This window comes from Salvelinus alpinus, chromosome 5 (genome assembly GCF_045679555.1).
Source record: "Salvelinus alpinus chromosome 5, SLU_Salpinus.1, whole genome shotgun sequence".
Taxonomy (NCBI): domain Eukaryota; kingdom Metazoa; phylum Chordata; class Actinopteri; order Salmoniformes; family Salmonidae; genus Salvelinus; species Salvelinus alpinus.
In genome coordinates this window covers 74,123,186-74,136,112 of record NC_092090.1, presented here as the reverse complement: position 1 = coordinate 74,136,112, position 12,927 = coordinate 74,123,186, and the positions used below count along the sequence as shown (strand labels likewise).

General features: G+C 43.8%; 1 protein-coding gene across 1 annotated transcript in view; it reads right to left on the bottom strand.

Annotated features, from left to right (window-relative positions):
• Positions 1–1,009: 1,009 nt before the first annotated feature.
• LOC139576768 (phosphatidylinositol transfer protein beta isoform) overlaps positions 1,010–12,927 on the bottom strand; it is a 30,677-nt gene continuing 18,759 nt past the window's right edge. Inside the window, exons 8-11 of the mRNA XM_071403207.1 lie at positions 11,724–11,801; positions 9,246–9,356; positions 7,541–7,663; positions 1,010–3,072 (exon numbers count right to left, since the gene is read on the bottom strand). Of these exons, the coding sequence (XP_071259308.1) occupies positions 3,022–3,072; positions 7,541–7,663; positions 9,246–9,356; positions 11,724–11,801 (363 nt within the window). The 3' untranslated portion in view covers positions 1,010–3,021. The remainder of the gene's footprint in view (positions 3,073–7,540; positions 7,664–9,245; positions 9,357–11,723; positions 11,802–12,927) is intronic.

The following is a 12,927-nucleotide window of genomic DNA, read 5'->3' as shown; positions in this document are numbered from 1 at the left end:
CGTTTCTTATTGGACAAGTTCAGGTAGTCCATCCCGGTTTGTCCGTTTGGCTTCTATCTAGTGTATATGACCCAGTTCTCTCATGTCAAAATTTATTTAATATACATAGGCTTAAGATTCAGAAGAATGCGTCCAAGATAAAGAGACTAACAGAAACAAAACCTAGCCAATATCAGATCATGGCAGAATAAACAAAGCAGAAGCAGTACATTGTTGACATTTCATTCGGTAATTAGATGCATTATGTAGACTTCCCGCGGCACAAAACTCTACAAATGGAAAAGGCAAAATGAAATACATTCACTACCATGTCCGCTGAATTTCAGATGATCACAAACATTTAAAAGCATTTTCTTCTAGAAATGTAACAGATTTCATAAACCATGACCACACTGTACAGTTTCTTGTAAAGACTACTTCCCCGCTGTCCTTTCCCCACAGTGCAGATAGCGAACCATTGTTCTATGATACAGGAGTGGTGATGCATTATGGAGTTTTAACAAGTTTTCTATTCAATATAAGGCAGAGGTTGTAGACACAGACCTTAAGACGGTCATATTCAACACTCCTCTCTTAGTTTCTTTGACTGCATATAGTCATTGATGGGAAATGTGGACTTCATCAGTCCCATTAGGGCCTTGACTTTTCATGTCCTGTCAGTCAGTCACAACTGAAACGGACATGAGTACTCATGATATCTCTACTCAGTTATGGGGTTCAGGAGAGTCCAGTTGGCCATCTAAGTTGCCCATCTATCTGCTGGTGAGTCAGTATTGCTGTATTGCCCCTGGGGAAGTGTGTGGATAGTAAACAACACATGTAAACAAATGATATCACCCAGAGCCATGCACACTCTTTGGGTGAGCACTAAACCAATCACTAAGGTTCTCACATCCCCCTGTAAGGCTTTCACAATAAAAATAGACCATCAAGGCTAAGCTCTTCATAAAAAAATATTCCATCCATCTTAGCTGCAAGCATGTCTGTATATAAAAATAGGCAGAATGGCTGAGGTTGAATGACAAGGTAAGATACACATGCATTCTTTATTGTCCCACAAGCACGCAGACATGCACACAATAACATGAAGGCACTTTGGTGCTTAAACAGAGTAGCATTCGGGCTCCAGCACGGAACTGTCCGACCGGCTTGCTGCTGGGGAGTGCTGTTGTCTACATCAGTACAGTATCACGGCAGGGAATAATCACCCCCACCACAGTTCAATAGAACAAACATGCATTAGGACCTTGAGCACATTGTGTGGTTCAGCTAAAACAGATCTTAAAGTCATTGCAAACCAATCAAGCCCTTCATCTACCCCAGGGATGGGCAACTCCCGTCCTCAGGGGCCAGAGTGGTGTCACACCACCCCCATCCCTAGCAAGCACAGCTGATTAAACAAATTGCATTCTAATTCTTGCATGATTAGCTGTTTATTGGAGTCAGGTGTGTTAGCTGGTGCTGGGGCAAAAGTGAGAGACCAACTCAGGCCCCCGAGGACCATCCCTGTTCTACCCTCTGTTGATCAGTGTCCCTGTAGTAAATCCTAAAAGACTACTGAGTGGTTCCTAACTGGTGCCCGTGTGGAGCCAAAAGACATGGTGGTGCTCGTTAGCGCCCAGAAGCAGACCCCCAGTCTGGCAAAGAGGTAAAGGGGTAGATGACAGAGTGGAGGTACAGTATGTCATGTGGGGGTACTGTATGGGTACAGTAAGGCAGTGTAGTGCTGAGTGAGTAGGTAGGGAGGCAGCTGCGTCTGTAAACAGGCCCAGTCAGGTGTGGCCTGGTCTGGGCTAGGGTGGTGGCCTGGTCTGGGCTAGGGTGGTGCTGGGTGTCTGTTGACCTGATGCCCATGTTCAGCAGGATACGACCAGCAGCAGAACACGGTCCCAAAGATCCACAGGAATAAGGCAGAGACAGGCAGGCTACTGGGGTGGTGGACTGCAGGGTGGGGTGAGTAGTGCGTGACAGAGACGAAGGGTGTAGCACCATCTGTGACTGTTTTTCAGTGCGGTTTCGCTCTGGGGACATCCGCTGGGGAGGAGCGGATTGAGTGAGTGTGAGCGTATGGAGAATGGGGAGTGTGGGAAAAACAGTGACAGCTCCAAACACTCCAACAGCCACTTCCCTTCAGTTGAAGGATCCTGCAGGGATCTGCCCAGCTTGAGCTTGGAAGAGATCAGCCACCGCAAAGGCATTCACACCTGTGTGTGCGCGCGGGTCTACATGTGCATATGAGTGTGTGTTTGTGTTAATTTGCATTGGAGTGAGAGTGAAATACCTGTGTGGACAAGATTGTCAGAGTGTTAATAAGATGCAGAGGGAGGGGGAAAGATTAGGATGGGCACAGGTGCCAAGGGTGTCAGTAATCTCTTAATGAACGCCATGGCAGGAAGGGACACGTTTTTGGAGAACACACTGACAGGCTCTCTTTCGCCAGCTAATGGGAAAACCATAGAGTTATGAACAGCTAGAAGAGGACAGGGAGGACATTGTCTTGAAAGGAATGATCTGGGGAAAATATCAATGAATACAAAAGAAAACAAAAAAATGGGCAAGGCAACAGACCACAGAGGAACGACCCTACTCGACTGGAATAACAAAATACAGGTCCAACACCTGCCATAAGGGAATCATGCCAATTAAATGCTTTGAAAATATTAATCTCTCAACAACCAAGCAGCCCTCTAAGCGTCTATCAAGAGAAGATAGAGGGACTAGTCTATCAACAACATGGTGGTGGTAGCTGGCTTTACTGAGGTCATTGCTTCTTGATAACGTCTTTAGCCCAGGAGATCAAAATTAAAAGCTATGATCGTGTCACTTTCTACAAATCAATTATTCTGTGGATAGAATGTCTATAATTGGATGCAGGTAGGTCAGGGTGCTGGTCTATTGATCGATTGGAGCCCTCGTCCTCCACATCCTGAATCAGTAAGGTAAAAGGTGGCACGCAGGGAGCACACGTCGAAATTCTTCATCATCAACTTTACTCTTCATCGCTGTTTAAAACCCTCCATCTCATTCGGCATCGGCAGCACTGGTTCCCCGTACTTGACCTTGTTTGCGAAGCTGAGGTAGAGAAAAGTGGATAGGCAGTGAGAGAAAGAAATAAACAGACATTTACTACATCTCTACCGAGACCAAACAAGTGGAGGCAGGTTCTGTAAGAGCATGCGTCAACAAGTGGAATTCTGCGAGAAAGGCTGCTTGTTACTGTGAAAGAAACTGGGATGAATGTGGCTCAGAAATTCCAGCATTCTGTTCACCGAGAAGCAATCAACATTTAGAATCTTCAAACTGTTTCTTTTTTTAAAGAATGTCTAAAAATGGTTCTTATTGAGCTCTTGTTTATCTTGTAGGTAGATAAAGGCATTGGTTTCAGGTCCTCACACCCTAAGGCTGATGACTTTAGAAAGTCAATTAGTGGCTGAATCTGACGGCAGAATACCTTAATGGAAGAGTTCAACCACACCATACTGGCCCTAAACAGAGGACTAGAAATCTGATGAAATGAAATCTGATGAAATGACATGAGGATTCTACCTTCCACTTCTCCCTCCCTCCTCAATCTCAGCACAGGCTCCTTTTCAACTGCAGAATTCCATTTGTATGTTAATGAGGCAGAGGAAGCCACCTTGAAGGGTTTTTCTCCCCCACCACCACCCCACCCATGTTAGCACACAAGCAGACGACAGGTGCATCAGCTCCAAAACATGGTATTTCTCACTCACAGTGTAGTCCAACCACAACACTTTTGGTTTAAGATCCTGATACATGAATTACTACTCAACCTCATTTCACCTGAAGTCTATACATAAGGTGATAAAGCTCTCTAGGACACAGTGCTGAACCATCTACAGGAGCTGGGGGTGTATGGTTGTTGAACTGGTAAAAGGGCAGAAACTGAGCTTGTCGTTATAAATGGTATTCGACTCCAACCCATGGGTGCCGCCCTGTGGAGCCCTACAGTACTGGCACAGTGTAACCTTGGCGACCCCTCAGCTCAGAAGCCCAGGCCAAGCACTCCTCCATGCCGAGGGCCTCTTTGATGGCACCAGTCTGTTTACATAGTCCAGGAGAAAATGGGAAACACATGTAGGATTGGGCGAGATGTAGAGTGGGAAGAAGCAGAGCTCCAAATGATCAGCTTTGGTGCCAGGCCAGGAATGCTTGAGCCCGCCACACTTCGGCCAGTCCGGCCCAGATTCCTCCATGTACGGCCAAAAGCGCTCAGATTGATATTCCGAGTGGGGCCAACAGAGTGTGAGTGGTAAAGGCCTTACTGAGAATGTGATACAAACAGAAGTCTGCAGTGCCAGATGAGCGTTTTTGTGTGTGTGTTTGTTATCCATATTCTGTATGGCCTTTCTTTGGACTACAGATACAAGGCCAGAACCCAGTGCTGACTATTTGTTAGTTGGGCTTTACCTGGCTGCCATAGCCTTTTTAAAACCTGCTCTCTCGCCTTGGCTCTGAAAACAGGCTGAATAGATGTCTGCCCTCATATGTGGAGATTGAGTAGACACACACACACACACACACACACACACACACACACACACACACACACACACACACACACACACACACACACACACACACACACACACACACACACACACGGCAGGGAGCTTTTCGCAATGTCAGCAATACACTTAACGATCTGGCAAATGCTTCATTTCTCTGAGATCTGGTGTTATTGATTAACTAATACAAGTCAGAGTTATGGAAGTTCACGTGACAAGAACACACACATAGACACCCACACAAACCAGACCATAAATCCTTGTTATGACACCACTGTATATGGAGTGAAAGCAGTGTAAACATGCAGCAATACCAAGAGAACCCAGTGGGAGAAGACAGACAAGGAATCCATGAGCGATAGTGGAGGAGGAACCAACATGTCTGCTATTGGCTCGACTCTAGTTGCACTTACACAGCCTTCCTCAGACCTACACCTGGAGCAGCTACTCGTCTGAAGCCTTCGTGCCTCGAACAGAGCCCTTCCTACGCATCTAGATGTAAAATGATAGAATCAGGAGGCCTGTAAGGGCAGAGGTAGAGATTGGGGGAAAGGAAGGGAGGGTTCCCACACAAGTTACCCATCTAAATGTCTGACTTTTTAATGAATTCAAGGATGAAAGTTTTGTATTATAATGAACAATCACAATGGACCAAGACTAGGCTGTCTATTCCAAAATGTAGGCTTGACTGTATAAAAGGAGTGATAGGCTATACAGTGCATTCGGGAAAATATTCAGACCCCTTCACTTTTTCCACATGGTTACTTTACAGCTATATTCTAAAATGGAATACATTGTCCCTCCCCCCTCAATCTACACACAATACCCCATAATGACGAAGCAAATTTATAAAAAAATGGAAACTGAAATATCACAATTACTTAATTATTCAGACCCTATACTCAGTACTTTGTTGAATCCCCTTTGGCAGCGATTACAGCCTTGAGTCTTCTTGGGTATGACGCTACAAGCTTGGCACACCTGTATTTGGGGAGTTTCTCTCATTCTTCTCTGCAGATCCTCTAAAGCTCTGTCAGGTTGGATGGGGAGCGTCGCTGCACAGCTATTTTCAGGTCTCTCCAGAGATGTTCGATCGTGTTCAAGTCCGAGCTCTGGCTGGGTCACTCAAGGACATTCAGAGACTTTTCCCGAAGCCACTCCTGCATTGTCTTGGCTGTGTGCTTAGGGTCGTTGTCAGGTTGGAAGGTGAACCTTCGCCCCAGTCCGAGGTCCTGAGCGCTATGGGGCCGGTTTTCATCAAGGATCTCTGTATTTTGCTCCGTTCATCTTTCCCTCCATCTTGACTAGTCTCCCAGTCCCTGCTGCTGAAAAACATCCCCACAGTATGATGCTGCCACCCCGCTTCACCGTAGGGATGGTGCCAGTTTTCCTCCAGACATGACGCTTGGCATTCAGGCCAAAGAGTTCAATCTTGGTTTCATCAGACCAGAGAATCTCGTTTCTCATGGTCAGAATCTTTTAGGTGCTTTTTGGCAAACTCCCAAGCGGGCTGTCATGTGCCTTTTACTGAAGAGTTGCTTCCGTCTGGCCACTCTACCATAAAGACCTGATTGGTGGAGTGCTGCAGAGATGATTGTCCTTCTGGAAGGTTTTCCCATCTCTACAGAGGAAGTGTGGAGCTCTGTTAGGGTGACCATTGGGTTCTTGGTCGCCTTCCTGACCAAGGCCCTTATCCCCCGAATGCTCAGTTTGGCCAATCCTGTCTCGGAGCTCTACGGACAATTCCTTCGACCTCAGGCTTTGGCATTTGTTTTGACATGCACTGTCAACTGTGGGACCTTACATAGACAGGTATGTAACTTTCCAAATCATGTACAATCAATTTAAATTTACCACAGGTGGACTCCAATTAAGTTGTAGAAAAATCTCAAGGACTATCAATGGAAACAGGATGCACCTGAGCTCAATTTCGAGTCTCATCGCAAAAGGTCTGAAAACGTATGTAAATAAGTTCAGTTTATTTTTTAAATAAATTTGCTATCATTTATAAAAACCTGTTTTCGCTTTGTCATTATGGGGAATTGTGTGTAGATTGATTAGGAACAACATTTAATTAATTTTAAAATAAGGCTGTAACGTAACAAAATGTGGAAAAATTCAAGGGGTCTGAATAATTTCTGAATGCACTGTATGTGATTACAATTCTCTCACAGTTGAGGGATTTCTTTGAAAATATCACACATTTCCCTGACTTTTCCAGAATAAACAATGTGTGGGAACCCTGGGAGGGGGAGACAGACAGGCTGGAGAAGGGGATATGGGCAGGAATGTAGAATTCCACCCCCATGTCCCTTTGGACCAGCATGGTCGAATCAAACAAACACGGTAAAAAACTACTGATAACAAGAAGACTAGGACTGATGTTCCTTTCAATATTATTATTTAGCAAAATTATGACAAGCAGTAAATAAAGTCACATAAGATGGGAAAAATGACAATGTCATAAAATCATACACGTTTTACTTTGTCATAAAACACAAAAAGCAGATTTATTTACATTAAAGTATAAGAGGGGATCATTGATTTAACAGATTGAAATAAATTAACAGGATGTTTAGCTCAGATTTTCAATTAAAAAGGTCCAAATAATAATCAGAATTCTAGGAAAAGGATCTAGGGAGGGATACAAATTTAGAGTGAATGTTGTCTCAGCACCACCAATGAACAGACCAACCAGCATCACTTCCAGAGATGCTGATGACTCTTCCAATGAGCTTCCTAACATTACCACTGTCTCTGAGGGATGACACCACAGACAGGCTAAGACAGCCTGCTATCCAACCACGGCCAGGACCCACAAGGCAAACACCAGACCGACACTGCCAAGCACATAGGGCAGCACTGCAGTGATTTGCCGCCATGACAACGCTAAAGAGATGATGCCTAAAAACAGCACACTCGCTCTAATGGTTTTGGAGGTTGAGTGTAGTAAGCCTTGGTAAGTATTGAACCCTTCTCCTGTTTTTAATCCAATATGTTCCTTTGCATACCTCCTCCAGCTCCTTCTGGGTCTCCGCCTCCATCCTCCTGATGTCCTCCATAGTCAGCTCCACCCACTTGTCGATCCAACAGAACAGCTGGCGATGGAAGTTAGTGAAGATGCGCTTCTCTTGCTGGAGGAGAGAACATGGATAGAGGCATACAGAGGTAAAGAAAAGGGTACCAGGAAGCATGTGTCAGATAGTGACAGAATAAAAAGGTAGGTACACATCTTGGTCAGATGCTATACAGTCTAGTCCTGGATATCAAAAGACTGAGCATAAACCATATAACCCAGGTGTTTGAGGTGTACCTACAGATTCATTTTCAGTGCTGCTTAGATTATTATATTCACTCTTGATGACTCAGTAGGCAGGTTTCTTTTGACCCAGGCTTATTTTACAAAAGCAATGTCGGACAAAAACCAGTGTGACATGTGGAATGGAAACACAGCTACAAGAGAAATGTTCTAAAGATTAATAAAAATTGTATCATTCGACAGAGGTGGATTGTTCTTTATTGCAAAAAATGACTGTTTTTGAATAAATTATGATTGCCGAATAATTAAGGCACGTGATGTCATCACAGAACTATAAAAGTTCCCCTCCACATTTAATTCTAAATACCAACTGATTGCTAAATCTATTTTTCGACTATAAAAATAAATGTCTTGACTTTCAAGAATGGCGTCGCCTTGCTTTTCTGGTTGGCTGGATGCAAGTTTTACCATAAAATTATATCAGATATAGGCTACAGTTGGCACATATTCTAATAATTATGGCAAACAGTCAATTCTTGCATTCTATCCATGCTGGCTTTTGCGGGCCACCTGAGACATGAAACAGATCGGTGGGAAGGCATACAGGCTGTCGCCAATTTATTAATGTGCGATTTGCCTAAATGGATAATGGAAACACTTCAAACCACTTCATTTTTATTCAACACTAGGTTTTTACTGAGTTACAGTTCATAAGGAAATCAGTCAAATTAAATAAATTCATTAGGCCCTAATCTATGGATTTCACACGACTGGGCAGGGGCGCAGCCATGGGTGGGCATAGGCCCACCCACTGGGGAGCCAGGCCCAGCCAGTCAGTTTTTCACCACAAAAGGGCTTTATTACAGACAGAAATACTCCATTTCATCAGCTGTCCGGGTGACTGGTCTCAAGACGATCCCGCAGGTGAAGAAGACAGATGTGGAGGTCCTGGGCTGGCGTGGCTACACATGGTCTGCAGTTGTGAGGCCGGTTGGACCTACTGCCAAATTCTCTAAAATAACGGAGGTGGCTTATAGTAGAGAAATTAACATTCAAATCTCTGGCAACAGCTCTGGGGGACATTCCTGCAGTCAGCATGCCAATTGCACGCTCCCTCAAAACTTGAGACATCTGTGGCATTGTGTTGTGTGACAAAACTGCACATTTTAGAATGGCCTTTTATTGTCCCCAGCACAAGGTGCACCTGTGTAATGATCATGCTGTTTAATCAGTTTATTGATATGCTACACCTGTCAGGTGGATGGATTATCTTGGCAAAGGAGAAATGCTCACTAACAGGGATGTAAACACATGTGCACAAAATTTGAGAGAAATAAACTTTTTATGCATATTTTCTATCACAACTTTAATGTCGACAACAACAACAAATCATTGAACAAGTTCATGGAAACATAGCTAGTGTCTGTTAACCTGAAGGAAAAAAAACATGTCCTAACCTTGTGAATAAAGCTCTCCACCTTGTTCTGCAGGCCCCACCACTTGAACTTGACAGTGACCAGTTTGTAGGCACACATCCTCGGGCAGGCAGCCTTACTAACCAGCTCCTTCTGTTAGTAGCAACACAACAGGAGAACAGACACTGAGCAAACAATGCAAGAAGACACACTAGATAATTTATGTTGACAAGATATTACAAAAAAACAGAATATGCAAATAAGCAAAGTTTATGCAAACTTCCCAATAATGGAACTCTCAAAGAGAAGAAATCAGAGTGTGATTTGTAGAACACAGAAAAATTAAACCGGTTTGGACAAATCTCTGCGGTATTCCAACCATTAAAATGTCATTAATACATCATGTTTTGGAAACGAAGCTTAATAAAATAATTATCGATATGAGAATATGCAGTAGACGGATAAAAGTCTTCTAATCTACAAAACAGTTTTAAATCCATCTGCAGCTTGCACTCTGTCTCCCTGAGAGGAAGAGAGAGAGAGCAAAGTGGATAAACTCCAGATGAAGGGACCATTTCTCTCGCTCCACCCTGACAGCGACACTGTTCCAGACAGGCATGCCTTTGTGGCCGGGGAAGGCAGATAAAACGGTGCTCGCATCACACAGCGATAACGGCTTCTCAGCACAAAGCCGGTTCCATTATTAACACCCAAGACCTGCTTGCCCCCAGAACACACACACGCACATCACTCCCAGAACACCGGTTTAATTAATCACTTCATTCTAGCGCTGCACACAGGGAGAAATGCCACAGACCTGCCGCAATCACACCCATCCCACCACCGTTTGATGCTCCCATCACAGAGGAGAGAGGGGGATGGTGGGAATGAAAAACATTCTAAATTTGCGTAGGGTTTAGCTAGAAAAGTTGTCACCGCTAAAGGAGAACTTCACATAAAACGGAAACCACATCAAAACATTTACGGTGACATTTCTTCTCTCCCTCTCCCGTCGCCCTGCTCAAAGGACCAGGAGTTTTCAGAAATACAAAGTGTGCCAATACAGAAGCATGTGTGCACGCAGAGATAGAAGAGTTCTACTGCTCTGAGAAGCTGGCACAAATAGTGTTCTCTGTTGTAACTTTAATTATGATTCTCTCATTTTTTCCTCTCCAAAAAGTGTGTTTCCATGTCCAAGGTGGGGGGGGGGGGGAGATCTAAATGAAAAGTTGCTTTAGACTTTATAAAGCTGTTTAGCAGTCTCATTTGTGCAAGTTGTCGCAGAGCAGAAAAACTTTTCCACGTTGAACTATACTGAACAAAAATATAAATACGCAACATCTAACAATTTCAACTATTTTACTGAGTTACAGTTCATTAAGAAATCTGTCAATTGAAATAAATTAATATATGGATTTCAGATGACTGCGCAGGGGCTGGGCCTGGGAGGGCATAGGCCCACTCACTTGGGAGCCAGGCCCACCCACTGTGGAGCCAGGCCCAGCCAGTCAGAATTAGTTTTCCCCCCACAAAAGGGCTTTAACACAGACAGAAAAATAGTCCTCAGTTTCATCAGCTGTACGGGTGGCTGTTTCAGAAGATCCCACAGGTGAAGAAGCCTGATGTGGAGGTCCTTGGTAGGCGTGGTTACAAGTGGTCTGCAGTTGTGAGGCTGGCAAGACGTACAGCCAAATTCTCTAAAAACAACGTTGGCGGCAGCTTATGGTAGAAAAATCAACATTCAATTATCTGGCAACAGCTCTGGTGGACATTCCTGCAGTCTGCATGCCGATTGCACACTCAAAACTTGAGACACTTGTGACATTGTGTTGTGTGACAAAACTGCACATTTTAGAGTGGCCTTTTGTCCCCAGCACAAGGTGCACCTTTGTAATGATCATGCCGTTTAATCAGCTTCTTGATATGCCACACCTGTCAGGTGGATGGATTATGTTGGCAAATTTGAAATGCTCACTAAAAGGGATGTAAACAAATTTGTGCACAAGATTTGAGAGAAATAAGCTTTTTATGCATATGGGACATGTCTGGGATCTTTTATTTCAACTCAAACATGGGACCAACCCTTTACATGTTGCGTTTATATTTTTGTTAAGTGTATAAGGGCTGTAAACTATTGCTGGGTGGAGATCTAACTAGTTTGACATCATGGGCCTGTTTGCAGGGCTGGAGATTAAGGGTTTGATGGGAAAACAGTGTCTCTGGATGAGCTGTTTTCATCACCTCTCAAACAAATATCTCACAGACTCATTGGAAAAAACAGAACTGTTCCTAGCTCAAACTAAGAGAGACAACACACATAGTACATTCCAGAGCAGACAGCCACGTACAAATACACACTCCTGGCAGGCTGAGCGAGTGTGAGCAGGGCTGAGACAGGAGGGGCTAATCTGACCTGATCACTTGCACTTTCTATTACGCCCAATTAGAGCAGAGAGAGTTGATTTGTCTTCATCAAACTGCAGTCGCCCTCCCTCCCTGGTGTTCCAGTGAGAGGCATACCTTCCAGTTGGGTCCAAGGGGTCCTCTACCAGTCTTAGCTGACTTGAACAGAGCAGGGTCCTCATCTGCCTTGTAGTCCTGGAGAGGGAAGAGAAGGATGACAATTAACACTTTATTAATCAAAACACAGAACAAATCATTTCAACACATATGTATTCCACATTAGCAGAACCGTCAACCTTAAACTTTTTTAAAAGTACCACTTCAGCATGGTGGTGCCACCCCCTGGCCCTGTGTAACACCCACACTGCTCAAATCATTAGACAAATGCAGCTTTTCTAGCTTAATAATGTTGCCTCGGAAGGAATGGCAGGCTACAGACTGTTATGGGTACTTGGTAATTGCCTGCTCTTCAGTAGCTAACTAGAAATGCATTTAAATGTACAAATCAGGGATCTCCCTAGGATTTTCTGACAAGGTGGTGCTGATGTAGGCCTAAGGTTGGGTGAGGTGGGGGGGGGGGGTCAGTCAACATCCACGTATGGAAGCTGAAGTGTTTAGCCTTTTTGAAAAACCTGTAACTGACATTTCCTGAAACCTTGAGTTAAATTATATCAAACAATGTAGCGAACACAGAAGTCTTGTGTTTGATCCTAAATTAAATTGCGGTGGTCTCAATAACACTTTCACATATAACACATCAAATTCTTCTTATAATCTTTTTAAGTGTCTTTCTGTGGATAGTATAGTGGAAATGTAAACTGGCTTAATTCTGTTTGGGGAGAATATTCGGAATAATTATATTACTGGATAAAATGCAATAGTCTAGTTAACTGTAGGCTATTTGACATATGAAACAAATAAAATAAGCTAATATGAGCTCGTTTCAGATCTCCATCCCAGACCTAATCCAACAAGTTAGGTCTGACTACTAGGCTACCATTCATTCAACATAGGGCTGGGCGATAAATCAAATTCATTTGATTAATTCGAATGCATGTTTTGCGTGATATTCCAAATGCACAATAATCAAAGTTTTTATGAGCGTTTATGGCCACTTGTTCTCATGATGTATTTTTGGTCTTGTCTCTTTCGCTCCTCTGTGCACCTTCCCAGAGATCTGTATATAATGACGAGATGCTCATGTCTCCGCCCTAACAATCGGAGTCGTTGTCTCAAAGGCGTGAAGGCAGGCGACAAGCGTCAGTCCAAAATAAGCCCATAGAGACACATTGTCCTTATTTTAGCGAGTGAAACCTCTCGC